The sequence below is a fragment of the Quercus robur genome, chromosome 3, assembly GCF_932294415.1.
Source record: "Quercus robur chromosome 3, dhQueRobu3.1, whole genome shotgun sequence".
NCBI lineage: Eukaryota > Viridiplantae > Streptophyta > Magnoliopsida > Fagales > Fagaceae > Quercus > Quercus robur.
Genome location: NC_065536.1, coordinates 55,502,326 through 55,520,975, shown reverse-complemented (window position 1 = coordinate 55,520,975; position 18,650 = coordinate 55,502,326). Strand labels below are relative to the sequence as shown.

Genomic DNA, 18,650 nt, shown 5'->3' with positions numbered 1-18,650 from the left:
TCCCCCATGTTCGTATCAATCATGTTTTTCGCGAAGCTAATAAATGTGCGGATCGGTTAGCGAATTCTGCCCATTCTCAAGCTTCGGAGTTTTGTATTTTTTCTGTTCCTCCTGTGGGTTTAGTCTCCCTTGTTGAGGCTGATATTCACGGTGATTCTTGTAGCAGGCTTGTTCCTGGGCCTTTTCCAGGTTGTTAGTTGAATCTTATTCCAGCTTACCAAAAAAAAAAAAAAAGTTGTTGACATGATTGATGGAATGCTCACTAGCACACATGTAGCTAATAAAAAAAAATATAATTGCTATAAAAAAGTCATATCAGCCTCAAACAAAAATCATATCACACCATAAAATAAATACATAAAACCAAAAAAAATTTGTATTCCTCAATTTTAAAAAATAGAACAAAAAAATAATTTTTAGTTCTTTTAAAAAAATTTGCTGCAACTTTTTTTTTTTTTTTAATTCCTTGTGCTGATTAGGAATCTCATACATGCATTTATATAGATGGCATCATCTCATTGATCAAGAAGGACCACATCAACAGTTCTCTTGATATAGATAATAATTTATTGTAGTTTTGCCTAATTTTAAATGGAGAGGATATTTATAATTAATAGGCAAAACATCTTTTTGGCCCTATATTTTGGGAGTATTTTTTGTTCTTTGAGCTTTTCGACAACATGTCATCTTAGACAGTGTCATCATCTCAATAATGAAAGTTGTTGACAAGATTGATGGAATGCTCACTAGCACACATGTAGCTAATAAAATAATAAATAAAAAATCTAATTACTATAAAAAAGTCATATCAGCGTCAAACAAAAATCATATTACACCCTAAAATAAATACCTAAAACAAAAAAATTTTGTATTCCTCAATTTTTAAAAATAGAACCAAAAAAGAATTTTTAGTTCTTTTAAAAAATTCTGCCGCAACTTTTTTTTTCTTTCTTCCAGTCTCTAGGAAACCGCACACTCACACTATATATTTCTCAGTACAAAACTAATTTTCTTTGTATCTATTAGCATTTTCTTCTTTCCACTAGCATCCACCGAAAATCAAACCCAACCAAAATTGTCCTTGAAAAGCAAGAGGGTTAGAAACCCCAAAAAATTGCATCAACATGGTAATTGAATTTTGAAGTGTTCCCAAAAGAAAACAAAGGAGTGAAATGTGCCACCAAAAATTATTGTTTTTTTAATAATCCACAAAAAATTACTATTTAGCTTCAAATATCAAATATAATCCCGCAACTACCTTTGCAAAAATAAACTATAAATTGGTAATCGAAGCTGCGAAGGGTGGTATTAATTATAGTTGTAGTATTTAGTTTTTTGAGCAAGATATTAATCCTTTTGGGAGCTCTAATTAGAGCTTTGCCAAAATATTCACACGGTCTGGGAGTCGGGGTTCGGATGGTTGAGGAAGGATTACCCAATGTTGGCATTATTTTCGAATCTAGTCTCATTAGTTGGAAGGCAGTCAAAGCAATTGGAACTTTTTACTATTGTCGCATGGTCAATCTAGTGCCAAAGGAATAAAATGAGGTGCAATGAACAGTGTTTGCCACTTGGGAAGATTACGGAATCAGCTGCCTCACTCCTAATTGAATTTCAGAAACATTCCAGTCATAGAGTTAGTGTGCCAAGGCAACGAAATGTCAAATGGCATCCACCTACAGCAGCTATGATGTGGAAAACAAATTTTGATAGGGCTATATTTTCAGAATCTGATCAGGCCGGTATAAGGGTGGTGGTTAGGAATCATGCGAGGCAGGTCATGGCAGCGTTATCGAAAAAAAAAAAAAAAAAAACCCACCTCAGTTGAAATACTGGAGGCTTTGGCAGCGCAGAGGGCAGTCCAATTTATCCTTGAGTTGGGCTTTAAACAGTCTATGTTTGAAAGTGACTCGGAGGTTATCATTAAGGTCCTTGATAGTGAAGATTTTTCGTTGGCAAAGTGTTGGACACATTGTAAAAGACATTTGGTCTATGTCAGGTTTATTACAAACCAAGTCCTTCTCTTATGTAAGGAGGCAGGGCAATTCAGTGGCTTATATGCCTTAGTTCAGAGAGCAATTTTTTTTTTTTTTTTTTTTTTTTTTTTTCCTGAATTAGTCTAGATGGAGAATGTTCTACTAGACATTTATCATTTTGTTTCTTTTGATTTTCCAACCATTCAATAAAAATGCCAATGAGTTTGGCTTCTCAAAAAAAAAAAAAAAAAAAGTATTACTTAACCTATCGCTGCATCGCACCACTGAAATATATATATATATATATATATATAGTGATAAGATTATTTATCACAGTGTTTACTTAAACCACATTATTTCTAAAGAAATGTGGGGCTCCAACCCTACCGCCACAAGAAGATTACCAAAATTTCCTATTCCCTATTCATATCATGATTATGTTACTGCCTGGTTCATATTCATGCTCCACCAAAATGAAAACATGCCTCATTCATGGTTTGTTAATTTTGATAAAGATTTTGATTCTGAATTCCCTCTTTGGTTCATCCGCTGGTGGTCCCAGTTTGGTTCAATTGTTGAAATATTCCCTATGCCATTGAAGGATTCTTTCCAAAATTTTACATTAAGGTTCAGAATTGATGATCATGGAGCTAAGTTCACTCCCCTGCTTCATTTTGCTAAAAAATATAAGGTTCCTTGGATTCTAAAATGGCAGTATGTTAAAGAAGGTGATGTTCTCACTCGCTGTTGCTATGTTAAATGGTGGGATAAGTTTGCTCACACCTAATCCATTATTAACAATGTTGCAAGAGATTTCCCTTCCCCAAGTGCTTCCCCATTAAGAATCACTACCCCTATGCAAAAAGTTGTGGCTGATGCACCTGCTTCCTCATCTGCTAAAAGTGTTAAACCACCTGTTAAGACCAAGAAGAAGAGTTCTCCTTTGGATGCAATCCGCAAGGACCCTGATGCTTTATATGCCTTGCTCACTAAAATGGTTAAGGAAGATGAAGCTGCTGATTCAGATGATGAACGATCCTCTCAAGCCTCTGTTTCAAAAGACCCTTACTACCCCTACAATCAGGAGTGGTTTGGTCATGATGACGAAGATGCTGATGACTTAGCAAAAGATTGATTGGAAGTTTGATTCCCCTATTTGTCTGGCCTGCATAATGGCAAAAAATGTTGCAATGTTTACTTTCTAGTCAAATTCTATTGATGACTTCCACCTCTAATGATGATGTTCTGGAAAAAGGATTCCCCATGTTTCTTGCTGAAAAGAAGATTCTCCCTGATTCAACGGCTTTTGGTCACATCAAAATCACTTTGGCAAGCTTTTTCTGTTCACTGCACTGATTCACTATTTACTTTTACTATTTTTTGAACTATTCACTCAAATATTTTTCCTATTTAAGGGGGGTTGTCCCTTGAAGTTTTACTTAAGTTTTATTTCAGATTTCTCTTCCTTTAGAACTCCTTCTCTTAGGAAGCCTTCTTAGAGAGAGATTTCACCCTACTTCTACTACTACTCCTTTATTCACTACAAACCTTGTAACTCTACAAACCTTGTAACTAGGACTAGTTCAAGCTTTGTAACTGTTAACTTGTACTGTTGAGATTTTATATTCACTACTACTATAAGTGTTTATCCTACTTTCAATAACAAGTATTTTCAGTTTTATGTTCATTGTTCTATTTGTTGCTACCGCCACCTTGGACGGATTACCGCCATAAAGGACGGTTTTAAATTGCTTTCATTTACTTTGAATTATTTTCATATATACTTGGCTGGTTCTACCGCCTTATAATTGTTCTTACTTTCAAGTCATTTATTTTCAAGTTACGTACATTATTTTCTTTACAATATTATTGTGCTTCCATCTCCTCCCTTCAACTGTGCGTCCTTCCCCCTTTATGGTATCAAAGCCACTCTTTTCTGGCCGGTGATAGTGTTGTTGTGTCTTTGTCTCTTGTCCGTATCTACCCGAGACTTTGATATTCCGTTGTTGTGTTCCCTTCTTATCGTTGTTGGCGCCACCCTAGTTGTAAAGTGAATTCCTAGAACTGAACTGTAAGGCCTGTTTGAGCCAAGAGGGCGTGTACGGCATGAGAGGTATAAGGTTGGTTAGGGTATGTGTTACGAAGTGCAACGGTTGTGAGAAAAACATGATAACTGAGTGTTGAACCTAGGATAGTATGGATAGGTTGTGGAGATCCAACTCCTCTATCAGCTCCAAGACTAGTTTTCCTCCTGATATTGTAAATAAAGAAGATCACACTATTAATGATAATGAGTTGATCCCTGATTTTCGTAATTGAAATGTTCCTAAAGTTGATACTAAAACTGTTTATAAAACTAGTTTTGTTGAAAATACTTTTCATTCTGCTTACAAAGCTAGAATTGTTGAACAAATTTTCTCTATTTCAAAAGTTCATGAAAAATGCTGTTTGTTCACTAAGAAAAATATTAGTGAATTCCTTGCTGCTAAAAAATTCAGTTATTTGCATATTGGTATGGTTCAAGTTGCTATTAAAACACTTACCTGAAAGGATATTAATGCTTCTGTTCTCATGTGTTTAAGAGATACTAGATTTAAGATCTTTAAAGATAGCATTCTTGGTATGATTATTGCTTCTATGTATGATGGTCCTGTTTATTTTAACTGTTATCCTGATCTTACTCTTGCTTTGGATGATCCTAATATTGTTAAAGTTTTGACATTGAATATTGCTTCATCTGGTTATCACATGGAAGAAGGTAGTAAGCCTTTTGCTTTGATCTATCGCATTTATTATAGACTGATGGGTACTCAAATGAACCCATGTGCTAAAATTCCTAGAGAACCTTCTGGTAAAACCATGTTAATTCAATGTTCAACCCCTGATGCTAAAATTCAAGTTCCAAAAATGATTCAATGGCAAGATGTTAAACTTCCTAATTATTGGTTGTTGGAACAAGAAACCCCTCCTGCTAAACCTGTTTTTGATGAACTTGATCTCACTCATATTCAACAATATCTTGATGGTACTGTTAAAATAAGTTTTCAAAACAATCCACCTCTGATGATCAACGAAGGAAGACATTCCTTTGCTGGATCAAGGATCAACAAAGGAAGAAATTCCTTTGCTGGATCTGAAAGTATTTCAAAAAGAGATCAAGAGATCAATGATTTTTTGAAAAAGAATTTGGAAAAATCCTCTGATTTAAAGTTAAAAGGAGTTTCCAGTAGTAATTCACAAGTTAGCACTCCTTTCTATTTTACTAAAGCTGAATCTTCCTCTCCTTATGGCAATGTTGCTATTGATGATGAAGAACACTACTGCTTCACTTAGCTTATGGACCAGGTCATTCTTATTGGGAATAGAATACCGAATCCACTCTAAAACCTTATTCAAGATTAGTCATTAACTACAAACCATTGAATAAGGTTTTAGAGTGGATTCGGTATCCTATTCCCAATAAGAATGACCTGGTCCATAGGCTAAGTGAAGCAGTAGTGTTCTCCAATTTTGACATGAAATCTAGGTTCTGGCAAATCCAGATTAGTGAGAATGATAGGTACAAAATTGCTTTTACCACTCCTTTTGGACACTATGAGTGGAATGTTATGCCATTTGGTCTTAAGAATGCCCCGAGTGAGTTCCAAAACATCATGAATGATATTTTTAATTCCTTCAATCATTTCACCATTGTTTATATTGATGATGTTCTTGTTTACTCTAGCTCTATTGATGAACACTGGAAACATTTGTATTCGTTTTTGGATACTATTAAAAGACATGGTCTTGTTGTCTCTGCTAAGAAAATCAAATTGTTTCAAACCAAAGTTCGTTTCCTTTTATTCTTTAATTGGTGTTTTAACAATTTTTCATCATTACACATATTGATACCAAGTTTTTTAATAGTACAGAAAATATCACCATAGGTTAAATTATCATAATCAATAGAATCATTTTTACCCATTAACTCTTGTTTTACCTTATGAGTAAAGATAGGAGGCAGACCGTTAATAAACTTTTCTTTCCAATAAGGCTTATGACAATCTTTCTGAAGCATCACTCTGGAAGTAAAAACATCTTGATACCATCTGTAATCAGACATAGTAGGGCAACTCAAATTATTTAAATAGTCAGAAACACCAGATGAAATATTGGATGGAGTACCAACAAAATGTTTGAGAATAGTATAGATCAGGGTATTAACACCATCAGGAATACCACGACCAATACTTTCATCAAAAATAAACAAACCTTCATCATTCTTTTTAATAGCATGTTTAATAGACTCTCTGGATTCTTCAGTGATATATGAATCCCACCATCCACGAAGAGTACCAAAAAAACCAGTAACAAGTAAATTAACAATTTCAGGTTGATCAAGATCATGGTTATTTTGATAAGCAATACCAACCATAGACATATGACTCATTTTATTAATGGTTTCCTGTTCAGACAAACCATCAATATTCTATTCATAAAGCTTATCAGCAGAGACAGAAAACTGTGTTTGAAAAGATCTCTCTTCAAACTGCATATCAAGAGGAGTGGGTTTTGAATACCAATTTTTAGTAAAAGACATTGCTTTGGAGTTTCCAACAAATCTTTTAATTTTCGGTAAATCATCATCAAAGATTCTTTTTGTAGAAACAGAAGAAACAGTATCAAAATCTGTATTTTCTTCAGAGACAATTTCTTTTTTAGAAATAGTTCGAGCAGCTGGAGTACTTGTAGAAGTACCTTCAGTTTTAATTTTTAAATCAGAAAGCATTTGTTCAACAATTTCAAGAGTCTTGGACTGAGAATTTTTAAACCTAACTTTTTCTCTTTGACTGGGTAAATCAATCAAAGGTTTCTCAGTTTTAACAGAAACAGGTTTTTTAGAAACAGGTTTTTCAACCATTTTTTCTTCAATACAGTCAAGCTGTTGACCAATAATATGCAAATATTGATTAGTAAAATTGTTTTGTTCAATAAGACTAACAATTGGAGTTTGGTCACCAGCAATTTTGAAAGGAGAATTGACTTGAATTTATTGTTCAATCACACTTGATTTTAAATTGGATTTGACTTTATATGTAGATAAATATATTTTTTAATACGTTAAAAATTTCTAGCTAAAACTTGGCTTGAGTCCATATCAGGAAGATTAATAAATGCTAGAGTAGCATAAAATGAGAACACATGGCTCATACTTGCTATTCATTGGTTTGAATAAACAGAGGTGAGATTTGAATGAAAATGATAGCTTATAATTTAAGTTGAGGTTGACCATTGAAATCCTTTAACTTTTCATGCACTGTTCATTTTGTTGGGTCTTGAGTGTACTTGGGACAATTTTTAATAAATCATTTAAAAAAAGTTTAGACAACACTTTTATTAAAAATATAAGAAGCCAAAACAAATTAATTCTTTTTTTTTCTTTTCTCATAAAAAGTTTCTAAAAATTCTTTTAAATCAATGCCCTTAGGGCATCATTTTCCATGTATTTAGTTTTCTCTTTGCTGAATTTTATTATTATTTTTTTTTAAGTTTTGAAAAAGATTGCTGTTTTTTTTTTTTTTTTTCAATAAATTATATACTATATAATAAAAGTTAGACTTAGAAGCCGGGGTTAAGCCAAGTGACTTCACCAAATTGCAGAAATTGATTTAGATTTTTTTTTTTTAAAAAGATATAAATCTTTTTGTTCTTATCTTCTTCAAGTTGATAAAAAATTTTAATTTGATTCCAATCCAAATTCTTCATCTAATCCTTTTTCTTATTATAATTTATAAGTTGATAAATAATATCAATTTGATTACAATCTAAAATCTTCAACTAATCCTTATTTGTTTTATTTAAATTATATTACTACACGTAAAAAAAAAATAAATAAAAAAATAAAAAATAAACTACTTTTGTGTTTAAATAAAACACTAATCCTATTTACCCAACTTTTTTTAATATTTAGACTTCAGTTTCACACTTCCACAAATTAGACTAACATTAGATTTTTTGTTTATATCAACTTCTTTAATGTGGAGTGTATATATATATTAAATAATTCATAATGAATACCTACCATATGATTCTTTTTCTCTATTCTTCTCTTCTTCTACCTATAACCTTGCAGGTATGTATTTGTTTACTCTAATTTTTTTTTTTCCATTAAATTGAATAGGTTTGTGTATTTTTTGTCCTTTGTTTAATCTAATGCCTAAGTTTTATCCAATTTATATGATTATGGTTTGAGAATGAATCACATTAAATATGCTTAGACATGATTTTTTAAATTATTTTGTGTTTTATGACATGGGTTCCGATAGTGACATGTTGCTTACATACTCTCAATTTGATTTAGAGAACAATATTCTTTTTAGCTTATTATTAAGTATGTCTTGTTATAAATTTGATGATAAATTGTTCATAACAATTTGATTTTTTTTTTTTCCTGATTGAAATAGTTTTAGCTAACTATTAAGAGTTGTACACTTTGACCTATAAAAGAAGGCAGTCAGTTCATTTAGTGTTTTTTTTTTTTTTTTAATTTCTTTTATCAATCATTAAATATGGTTTAACATGATTTTCATCAATCATTAAATTTTCTAATGAAGAACAATAACAAAAAAGAACAAGGATACACTAAAAATATAGTGTACAAAGAGGTATTCAACAATCTCCCAAGGATACAAAATTCTCATTAGAGAACAATTGGTATGTTACAAAACAATAATTTTTTATGTAGGTGTTATCATTTTATATTTGATTGTTATTATAAAAATACAATTTATTCCTTTTATTATTATAATAATTATTTATTTTATTATTGTTTATTAGATAAAAATATATATTTTATAAGTTTATGATAAAAGGTGTTATTATTTTTGTAAGGACTGAAATTGGAGTGGACCCAAAATAGGATTGGGTTCTAGTCCAAGCGGCCCAAACAATAAATTTGTAGAGCGTGGATGAAAGAACTAGATCTATTCCAGAAGAAAAATGATTAAATTTGATAATTTAAGACTGTTAGACACAAGTAGGATGAGAAAATTTGTCCTCGAAGTAACTCGAGGAGTTTATATTATATTGTCTTGTTGAACAATAAGATTATACAAGAGTTCGCAGTCGTGTTCTCAAATTACTTGATTTTTCTTGATCCCCCTTTTTTAGTACATCTTCCTATGTTATATACTACAATCTTGGTATCATCCCTACCACACATGTGTAGGTTAGATTTAGGGAACTCCTTCCTGTCCCATCCAGCAACTCCTAGAACCATCAACCAGTAGCTATAAGACTGCTTGATCACTGTTCAGAAATCACTTCCACATTAATGCGGCCAGAGAGTTGGTTGAAAGGCATTTAATGTGAAGGTAGTAGCCTTTGAAGATATTTGTTTGCCCTTTTCTTTTCTTACCCCTTGTCCAATGTCCAACCCTTAGTTGTGATGTAACTTTGAAGAAGGTCCATGATGATATGACTCTTACTGACCTTGGACACTTGCTACCGAGATGGCTTTTCTCCTCGGACATTCGTTGGACTTATCTCTTATTATCTCTACTCTTTTCTTTATTCTGTTCCCCTTATAATTTCATCTGAACATCCTCAGATGGTCCAATGTCCTCGGATTGGGCCATAGGCCCAATTAGTACAACCTTAACAGTACCTCCTAATTAAATGACCCCCACAATTTTATATTTGATAGTTATTATACCAATACAATTTATTCATTTTGTTATTATAATAATTATTTATTTCGTTATTGTTTATTAGATAAAGTATATATTGAATATATTCTATAATTTTATGATAAAACTGTGCAACACACAAACCTTTAACTATTATTTAACTATTTTAATATCAATCCATGTGAGTTCCATGCAATTTAGAGAGGCATAGGCTGAAATGCTCATATTTAAAAATAAAGTCAAAATATCATTTTCTAGTACTTTAATGGTATAACCTACCACAACCCCCACAACTAAACAAAACTTGGGAGGAGGTTAGCATTTAAACTGCAAGGAATCTTGAAAGTGAAATCTTAAAATGCGTACTTATAGCCTGTTTGGATAGAGGGGGAAGGAGGAGGAGTAGAGGGAAGTAGAGCAAAGTTGGCTAAAAATAAGCTAATTTTGTGTTAAATCTACTTTACTCTACTCTACTCTTCCTCTCTTCCTCGGACCATTAGTTTATGGAAGCATCTTTTGCAACTTTACTCAAGTGAAAGTACAAAGCCCAAGCTCAAGGCCTGGCATATTAGCCTACTTGTTCACATGGGCCCAATTCAATACTATTGAGGTCTGCGAATAGTCCACTAACCTGGTACATTGGGTCGTGGGCTGATTTTCTGCCCATGAACATATATTAGGCCAGCTCGTTAACTAATCAACAGCCCCCAAAACTTGGTTCTCCATCCCATATTCTCATGGGTCAAGTAAAATTTGTCCAACTTTAATTTTATTGGGGCTTGGATTATAATAATATCTATAATCCCAAATCTATAATTATATAGAATCGAAGCAATTTGATTTTTTTGGTGGATATCATAATATTATGTCACATAAAATTTTTGGGATTTTACAATTTTAAACATTATTCAAGTTATTTCTTGTAAAGGGAAAAAGAAATAGTGACATGTGATATTTTCTTTAAACAATAGAATATATAGTTATACACACAAATGCGATCATAATAAATGTCTTATTAAATACCACAATGATCAAATTTAATATTTAAAAAATAATAAAAAGGGAGGAAAAATCATATTATGTTAAATTTCTTGTGCATTACATAGATTTCCAACTAGTTACAAATATTAAGGTGAATTTTTTGCCACATCTTAAAAAAATTTTAAACGTGATAGTTTGTGAATTGTCAAATATTGGAAATAAAATCTCAATCATAAAATGAAGTCTTTTCATTTCAAGTGAAATTGAGAGGAATGATGTGGTTGGGGCTGTCCAGTCAACCAATGGACCCTACCCACCCACCTCTGCCGACTGAACCCGACCTGTCATTGACCAAACCGACTTCTCCGACGGTCGGCGACGGATTGCTTCCTCCAGAACCCAACTTTGACTGGTCAGACGTCGGTTCTCCTTCTTCAAAATCTAAGAAACCCGATCCGACTAACCCACAAATATTTCGGTGTTATTTGATAAATCCAATGAGTTTTGAGATGTTTTTTGGCTAGATCTGGCAAGATTTCGCTAGATCTGGTTGAGTTCTTGGCTAGATCCGGCGAGATTTCGCCAGATCTAGTTAAGATCTTGGCTATTTCTTGAAAAATCTCAAAGGATTTTGGCCGATTTTCATCTTCCAGCAAGTTCTGAGATGTTTTTTGGCTAGATAGGGCGAGATTTCACTAGATCTAGTCGAGATCTTGGCTATTTCCGACGAAATCTCAGAGGTTTTGGGCCAATTTTCATCGTTTTCTCACCGAATTTCCTCTATTTTCTAGATCTCGACTCCGACCGAACCCGACTGTCGCTCGTTGATGTTCCAACCCGTCCGAACAGATCATCCTCTCGGTCGGCGGCAGGTTTAAAGTTTGTCCACTCGATCTGGTCGAGTCGGATGCGGGTTGAGTACAAACTCAATACAGGCCTAGATGTGGCAATCTAAATGCTGTTAGATTCACACACACACACACACACACCAAAAAAAAAAACAAAAAAATCTAAACCATAAAATTAACAAAATGAACATAATTTTAGATGGAGAGTATATTTATAGTTAATAGGCAAAAAGCCTTTTTGGCTGTATATTTTGGGAGTACTTTTGTTTGGGAAAAATGATATGTCCACAAAATTTTTACAACAAATTCTAAGTGGCAAATTGTTATTGGTTGTTATTGTTGGGACAAAAAAGTAATCTTAGTGTTAGGTTCAAATTTGAACCAATAACAACTAACCACCTATAATTTGTTGTAAAAATATTTTTTTGGTCCTGGAGTTTTTCAACAACATTTTATCTCGGTTAATGTCATCATCTCAATGATGGAAGATGTTGACATAGTTTAATGGAATACTCACCTGGCACATATGTGGCTAATAAAATAATAAATAAAAAAGTCATAGTACCATGATATGAAAAAAAAATCACATCATAAAATAAAATTTTAAGACAAAATAAATCTTTATTCCTCAATTTCAAAGAAATAGAAAAAAATTTTATTTAAAAAAATCTCAATCTGCTACTTCTTCTTCCTCTTTTTTTTTTTTTTTTTTTTTTTTTTTTTTTTTTTTTTTTTTCAGTCTCTTGTAAATCACACACTCATACTCTATATTTCTCAGTACAAAACTAATTTTCTCTTTATCTATTAGCATTTTCTTCTTTCCACTAGTATCCACCAAAAATCAAACCCAACAAAAATTGTCCCTGAAAAGCAAGAGAGTTATAACCCCAAAAAATTGCATCAACATGGTAATTGAATTTTAAAGTGTACCAAAAGAAATCAGCTGAGTGAAATGTGCCATTACAAAAAAATACTGTTTTTTTTTTTTTTTTTCAAATATTAAATATAATCCCACAACTACCTTTGCACAAAATAAACTATAAATAGATAATCAAAGCTGTAACGGGTAGTATTAATTATAGTTGTAGTATTTAGTTTTTTGAGCAAGATATTAATCCTTTTAGGAGCTATAATTAGAGCTTTGTTATTTTTTTTAGTATTACTTAACCTATCACACCATTTAAATGTGAATATTCTGCATTAAAAAAAAAAACCTGAATATTTTAATGTATTTATGATTTATTTTAAGTCACTATCTCAATTTTGAGACAGTAGTTTGTATGTATCAAGAGTCTAAAATATATCTCCGCTGCAATATAATTGACTTGAGTTTTTTGTTCAATCATGATTGATTTTAAATTGGACATGAATTTTTTTAAGATAGTTTTAACCTATGATGTCCGCATTAAAATCTAAATCTCTTATTTAACCATTAGAAATTTTACCAGTTAATTAGCTAACTAGAACCTACAATTGGACATGACTTTAGATGTAGATAAATATTTTTTTTAGTGCATTGAAGATTTCTAGCTAAAACTTGGCTTGAGTCCATATCATGAAGATTAATAAATACTAGAGTAGTATAAAATGAGAGCATATGGCTCATACTTGTTATTCGTTGGTTTGAATCTATAGTGGTGTGGTGAGATTTGAATGAAAATGATAGCTTAAGAAGCCTCTTTGACTTACAATTTAATTTGTGGTTGACCATTAAGAACCCCTTTAATTTTTCATGCATTGTTCATTTTAGTTGTTGGGTTCTATTAATATGGGTTAAGTGCCCTTAATATAATTGTTAATAAACTATTTTTTCAAAAAAATTTAACACAACTTTTATTGAAAAATATAAAAAGTTGTGACATAGAGCAAACAACTAATCAGGGCTGGCTGAATGGTGGAGCAAGAGATGCGGTCGCCTAAGGCCCTAAGTAAAAAAAAGGCCCCCAAATTTTAACCAATTGGGTTATTTATAATAAATAAAGAAAATAATATTTTTTAACCAATTGGGTTATTTATAATAGATAAAGAAAATAATACTTTTTTACCAAATGAAAAACAAATAAAAAATAGAGAAAAATGCAACGTTCACAATATTTTCACAATATTTTTACAACTAATGCTAAGTAGCAAGTTGTTATAGTCTGTTATTGATGGCAAAAAAATAATTATAGTGATATTTTCAAATAGAAAGTAAAAAGCAACTTAAAACCGAGGATTTTTTGTAAAAAATATTGTAAATGTTGCACTTTTATAAAAAAAAAAATATAAGAATAATAATAAGAGTTTAGTTAGCAAACTTTTACTAGTTCTTATCTAAGTCTACTACTAACACCACTCTTTTACTTACCACTATCACTATAGCAACAAGTATGAAAAATTTTGTCAAATTTTTTTGTCTATAAAGTTTCTAAAAAAAGAAAAAATTCTACATAGTTCATATTAATTAGTAGTAATTTTGCATCTAAAATCAGATAAGCAATTTTTGCCTTAGGTTCCCAAATGCATCAAGCTGCCCTTGCAACTAATGCCTTATTACTCCCCTACAAGCTGAAGAGTAACGATGACATGACTCTCGGGGTGAGGAGCTTGAACACTAGGTGCACTGACAACCGGAGAAAGTGATGTAGAGCAGGCTTGCAGGTTAGGAACAATGGCAATGTCTGAAGTACTAGTCGAAGAAGGTGGTGATGCCAAATAAAAACAACTAATGTAGTGGGTTTGAGATCATGAGCCCTATAAAAACCAATAGCGCTTGGAGTTGTTGGAATAGCAAAAGCTTTGATACCACTTTTTGGCTTTGCAAAGCCTTAATAGGAAGAATAACAAAATAAACACTCACAAGAAAGAGAGGAATGAATATCTTATTAGAACACAACTTCGAACTCACAAACAAAGAAAAATCAAGCTGCTACCTTGTATAGAACTCTTAAAAACAAAGGTTCCGGCCTTGTACATCTCCCACAAATAGGGCTATGGCCTTTTACAAAACTCTCACAAAGAAGGCTATTACCTTGAGCACTCTCCGAAGTGGACAAAATAGACTGAATAGGACCAATGTGAACCGAATAGAACCAAAGTGGACTAAGTGGAACCTAAGTGGACCAAATAAGATTTTGAATATTTATAATTTTTATTGTATTTTTTTAGGGCTTATTTTTCCAATTTCTTATGTCTATTTCATTTGTATTTTTTAACTCAAAATTAAAGAGTTTAGCCCAAACATCACAAAATCTCATACTTTTCAACCCAAAAATTAAGAAAAATTGAAATTTGAAAAGGCAACCTATAAAAAGAATCAATTTAAGGCCCAATTAGTCCAAAATGGATCGAAATTGACCGAGTGGACCAAATTGGACCGAAGTAGATTGAAGCAGACCTAATTGGACTAAATGAGACCAAAGTAGATCTAATTGGACCGAATAGCAATTGTTTAATTTTTAGAGAGAACAAATTATCTTCAAAACATTTTGGAGAACAAATTATAAATTATATTACAATTACAAAATAATCATTTACTCCTACGCATCGCATCGCATGGGTCTGCGACTAATTATTTATAAATTTCATATCAACTAAGTATATGCCAAATGTAAGACTCAATATATACCCATAAAACACATACTAAACTAATTATATATCAATTTGGGGCATCACATGTGGGTTTTAGTTAGTTTAACTAGAAAAGTCTTTTGCCATCGAATAAGAAATTTAGGGTTCGATCCCCTCTTACATTAAAAAATCAATTGGAGTCTTGGTTTGAAGATAAAGAGCAATCATCAGAAACGACAAAAATATCTCTAAATAATATTTTTTGACCTCTAAAATAATATTTTGGGCATCACACTTACACTATGTATCTCTAGTGAAAATGAGCCTGGGGATACTAAAAATGACATTATTATGCATTTTAGGTAAATTTAGTAAAATACATTTTAGAAATAAGTTTACTAGTCATTACTATTACAATTGTGATTTGTGGAAAAACATGTATAAGTGCAAAACGTGGGTTTTAATTAGCTCAACTAGTAAAATTTTTAATGGTTAAATAAGATATTTAGAGTTCAATCTCCATCTATACCAAAAATTGATTGGTGTTTTAGTATGATAATAAATAGCTATCATTAGGAGTGGACGCTATAAATTATAAAAAAAAAAAAAAAGTATGAGTGCAAAACTTATAACCATAAATTTTTCCTTGTGCAATGTAACTTACATATCCTATGTAAAAGAGTTCTAGTGAGCAGCTTTACTTGGAGTTTACGGAAGGCATTCAGCTCTATCCAAATTGTCAAAACATCGTGAAACTATACAAGATTCTAATTCTAACTTAGTATTTTAGCAGATGGTCGGTGCAGGCTGGAGTGGTATGACTCTGTATCCTATGATATTCACAAGGGCCACCAAGGACTATTACAAACAGCTCCCTGAGTCACTCAAACCATTTCAGCTTGTATTGTAGTATCTTTGAGCAAACAAACTCCAATGTGCTACCAAATCAAGTAGCAAAAACTTGGGATAGAAAATCCTGGAAGCAGAGAACCTTCAAGTTGGCAACAGCCAAACCCAGTGGAAGGGATCGAATGAAAGAATTTAAAGCAAGGGAATAATGTAAAAAATGTTTTAGAAGGTTAAGTGTTCATCTAGGCTCAATCCCACTTTCTGTTGAGTTGTTCCCTGAAGAGTGAGTGTAGGACTCAGGTTGAGAATTGTATGTTCTAGATGGTCTACCTAAAGAGTGAGTGTAGGACTCAGGCTGAGAATTGTATGTTCTAGATGATCTAGATTGACTGATTTCTGCACTACTGGAATTGAGAAACGGTGGATGTGTTGGCTGAGGAATTTCATGATTATCAGATAACATTTTCACTACTGTTGACATTGATGGCCGCAGCTCTGCAGAGGCTTGTACACATAGTAGCCCAATTTGAAGTAATCGAGATGCCTCCTCTTCTTGGAACTGACCCTCTAAGGCTGGATCAACAGCTTCACATACCCTACCTATTCCATAAAGGTTCCAGACCTTTAAAAAAGATAAAAAGTAAGAAGGTTTTGTTAGGTTTCCTGGCATGAAATTAGAGGAGGATTATTTGTCATCAAAGCCTAAATTAGCAGAAATGCCAAAGGAAAAAAGATTTACCATTTGTAGGATGGAATATGAATATTGAGAGAAGGTATTGTTCCTCTTTCCAGATACAACTTCAATTACAAGAACACCAAAACTGTAAACGTCTGCTTTCTCAGTCAATATGCCGCGAATAACATACTCTGGGGCCATGTAACCTCTACAGATGCAAATATGGTTAATGTCAGATAAGAGATGTATTGTAGGCAGAGATATTACACTGTATACTGCAAATAAGGGTGGAATGTCAATCTGTGAATAGAACAAAAGGAAGAGGAATTGACACTTAACTAATATTGTCTTTTTCCCTGTGGTGATAATAATAAAAATTTGATCCTAGAAAAACTAATGCTTTCTTAGCATGTACCTAACATATAATTATATAACACAATGAACAATTACATGTTTATAATGAGAATATCAACTTTGGATCAACCTTCCCCTGAATCAATACATTATATGAAACACTTCATAACAATGGCACCAAGAGAGTAGTTAACAAACACAGATTGGAGGTGTTCATCTAAACATCCTTTAAAATGCACTGAGACAAGCATGGCATTGCCTGAATTGCATATATAATGTAATGATGAAACATCTGTTCATGTTACAAAAAGAAATAACTAGGATAAACCATGAAGAACCAAGACACAAGAAATTTTCCCACATGAAGAGGACATTGAACACAGGAATGATAAAGGCTATTCTGGACCAAGAAAGAAAACAAAAGATGATCTTGCACTTACAGTGTGCCAGCAATGCCAGTGCTGATGTGTGTCTTATCTTCTGGAAACAATCTAGCAAGTCCAAAATCTGCAATCTTTGCCGTGAAGTCCTCTTCTAGCATTATATTGCTTAATTTAATGTCTCTATGAATGATTCTCATTTCTAATTCCTCGTGGAGATAGGCCAAGCCCTTAGCCGTACCTAATATGATCTTATACCGCACCTCCCATTTTAGCAGCTGTAACTTCCTTTTCGCTGAACCAAATGAGGAGACACTTGTAAGTACATAAATTAAATGAGAAAGGGTTTTATTCTTACATAAATAGTAATTCAAGATTAAATTACAACCAGAAAAGTAATCATGGAGGCTTTGATTTGGCACATATTCATAAACAAGAAGGCTTTCAGGGCCTGCAATACTGCATCCCAACAACTTCACAAGATTTTTGTGATGGATGTCGCTGATCAAATTGACTTCATTGAAGAAATGATCCACCCATTGTCTGGTATTGAAGAAAAGCCTCTTAATGGCAACAACCTTCCCATCTGGCAAAACTCCCTATATTGACACAAGAAAATGTACCTAGTTAATTTCATTTGCAAAAATAAAAAAAAGTCTCAAAAAAGTAGACCTAAAATTACCTTGTAAACAGAACCAGATCCTCCCTGACCCAGTTTCTTGGAATGGTGAAAGTAATTTGTGGCCTTTTCAAGAACTTCGTACGAATAATTGAGTTTGGAGTTGTTCACAGTGGCCAACAAAGGGCCTAGTTGCTCTCTCTCTGAAGCAAATGCCAGATCAAGTAAGCTATATATTAATTCCAGAGTCCAGACAAAGTCTTTCAAAATCTCAGATATCAAAATAGGTACCTCCCCTCCTCTTTAGTACATTCTTCCTCACAATGAAGACAACCGTTGCAATAACCAGCAAAAGAGCCAAAGCAGATGATGTTGCAGCCAAAGCTATAGCTAACTTGCTTTCTGACATAGATTAGCATGTTACTCCATGACCATCATTAATCAAAATAGAAGTCAAGCAATTAGCACACCAAATTATCTAATTAAGTAATCTTTGATGTTACTGAGATTTTTAGCACTATGAAGAATTTTTTCTCTTAACACTCCTTTTAAAAGATGTTAATGTTAACTCTAATGAAGAAGTATTATTCTATCCAATTTCCAATTGGTGAATCTGACCCAAAATGGAAAATTTAGAATTCGTTATTGTACTAAAAACGAAAGGGACCAGAAACAAAGCATCACAATTTATCCTTTGATGGCATAAAATTAGACAATATGGGCTAATTGAAATCCCACTTTTTAGACACTT

General features: G+C 32.6%; 1 protein-coding gene and 1 long non-coding RNA gene across 14 annotated transcripts in view; one reads left to right on the top strand and one right to left on the bottom strand.

Moving 5' to 3' along the window:
• LOC126718436 (cysteine-rich receptor-like protein kinase 3) overlaps positions 1 to 18,650 on the bottom strand; it is an 86,699-nt gene that overhangs the window by 25,827 nt on the left and 42,222 nt on the right. The window contains exons 2-7 of one of the 12 annotated variants that reach the window (XM_050420622.1): positions 18,191 to 18,301; positions 17,963 to 18,102; positions 17,669 to 17,879; positions 17,341 to 17,575; positions 16,610 to 16,754; positions 15,636 to 16,492 (exon numbers count right to left, since the gene is read on the bottom strand). The exons of 2 other annotated variants lie outside the window; for them this stretch is intronic. In XM_050420622.1, coding sequence (XP_050276579.1) covers positions 16,109 to 16,492; positions 16,610 to 16,754; positions 17,341 to 17,575; positions 17,669 to 17,879; positions 17,963 to 18,102; positions 18,191 to 18,301 — 1,226 coding nt within the window. In that variant the 3' untranslated portion in view covers positions 15,636 to 16,108. Of the gene's footprint in view, positions 1 to 15,635; positions 16,493 to 16,609; positions 16,755 to 17,340; positions 17,576 to 17,668; positions 17,880 to 17,962; positions 18,103 to 18,190; positions 18,302 to 18,650 lie in introns of those variants that run through there. 9 more of the 12 variants (XM_050420628.1, XM_050420624.1, XM_050420629.1 and 6 more) reach the window with 9 other exon arrangements.
• The window catches only part of LOC126718446 (uncharacterized), an 83,364-nt gene that overhangs the window by 25,320 nt on the left and 39,394 nt on the right, over positions 1 to 18,650 (top strand). The window contains exon 1 of one of the 2 annotated variants that reach the window (XR_007652926.1): positions 16,114 to 16,170. The exons of the other annotated variant lie outside the window; for it this stretch is intronic. This is a non-coding gene — a long non-coding RNA (uncharacterized LOC126718446). Of the gene's footprint in view, positions 1 to 16,113; positions 16,171 to 18,650 lie in introns of those variants that run through there. 2 annotated transcript variants of the gene reach the window in all.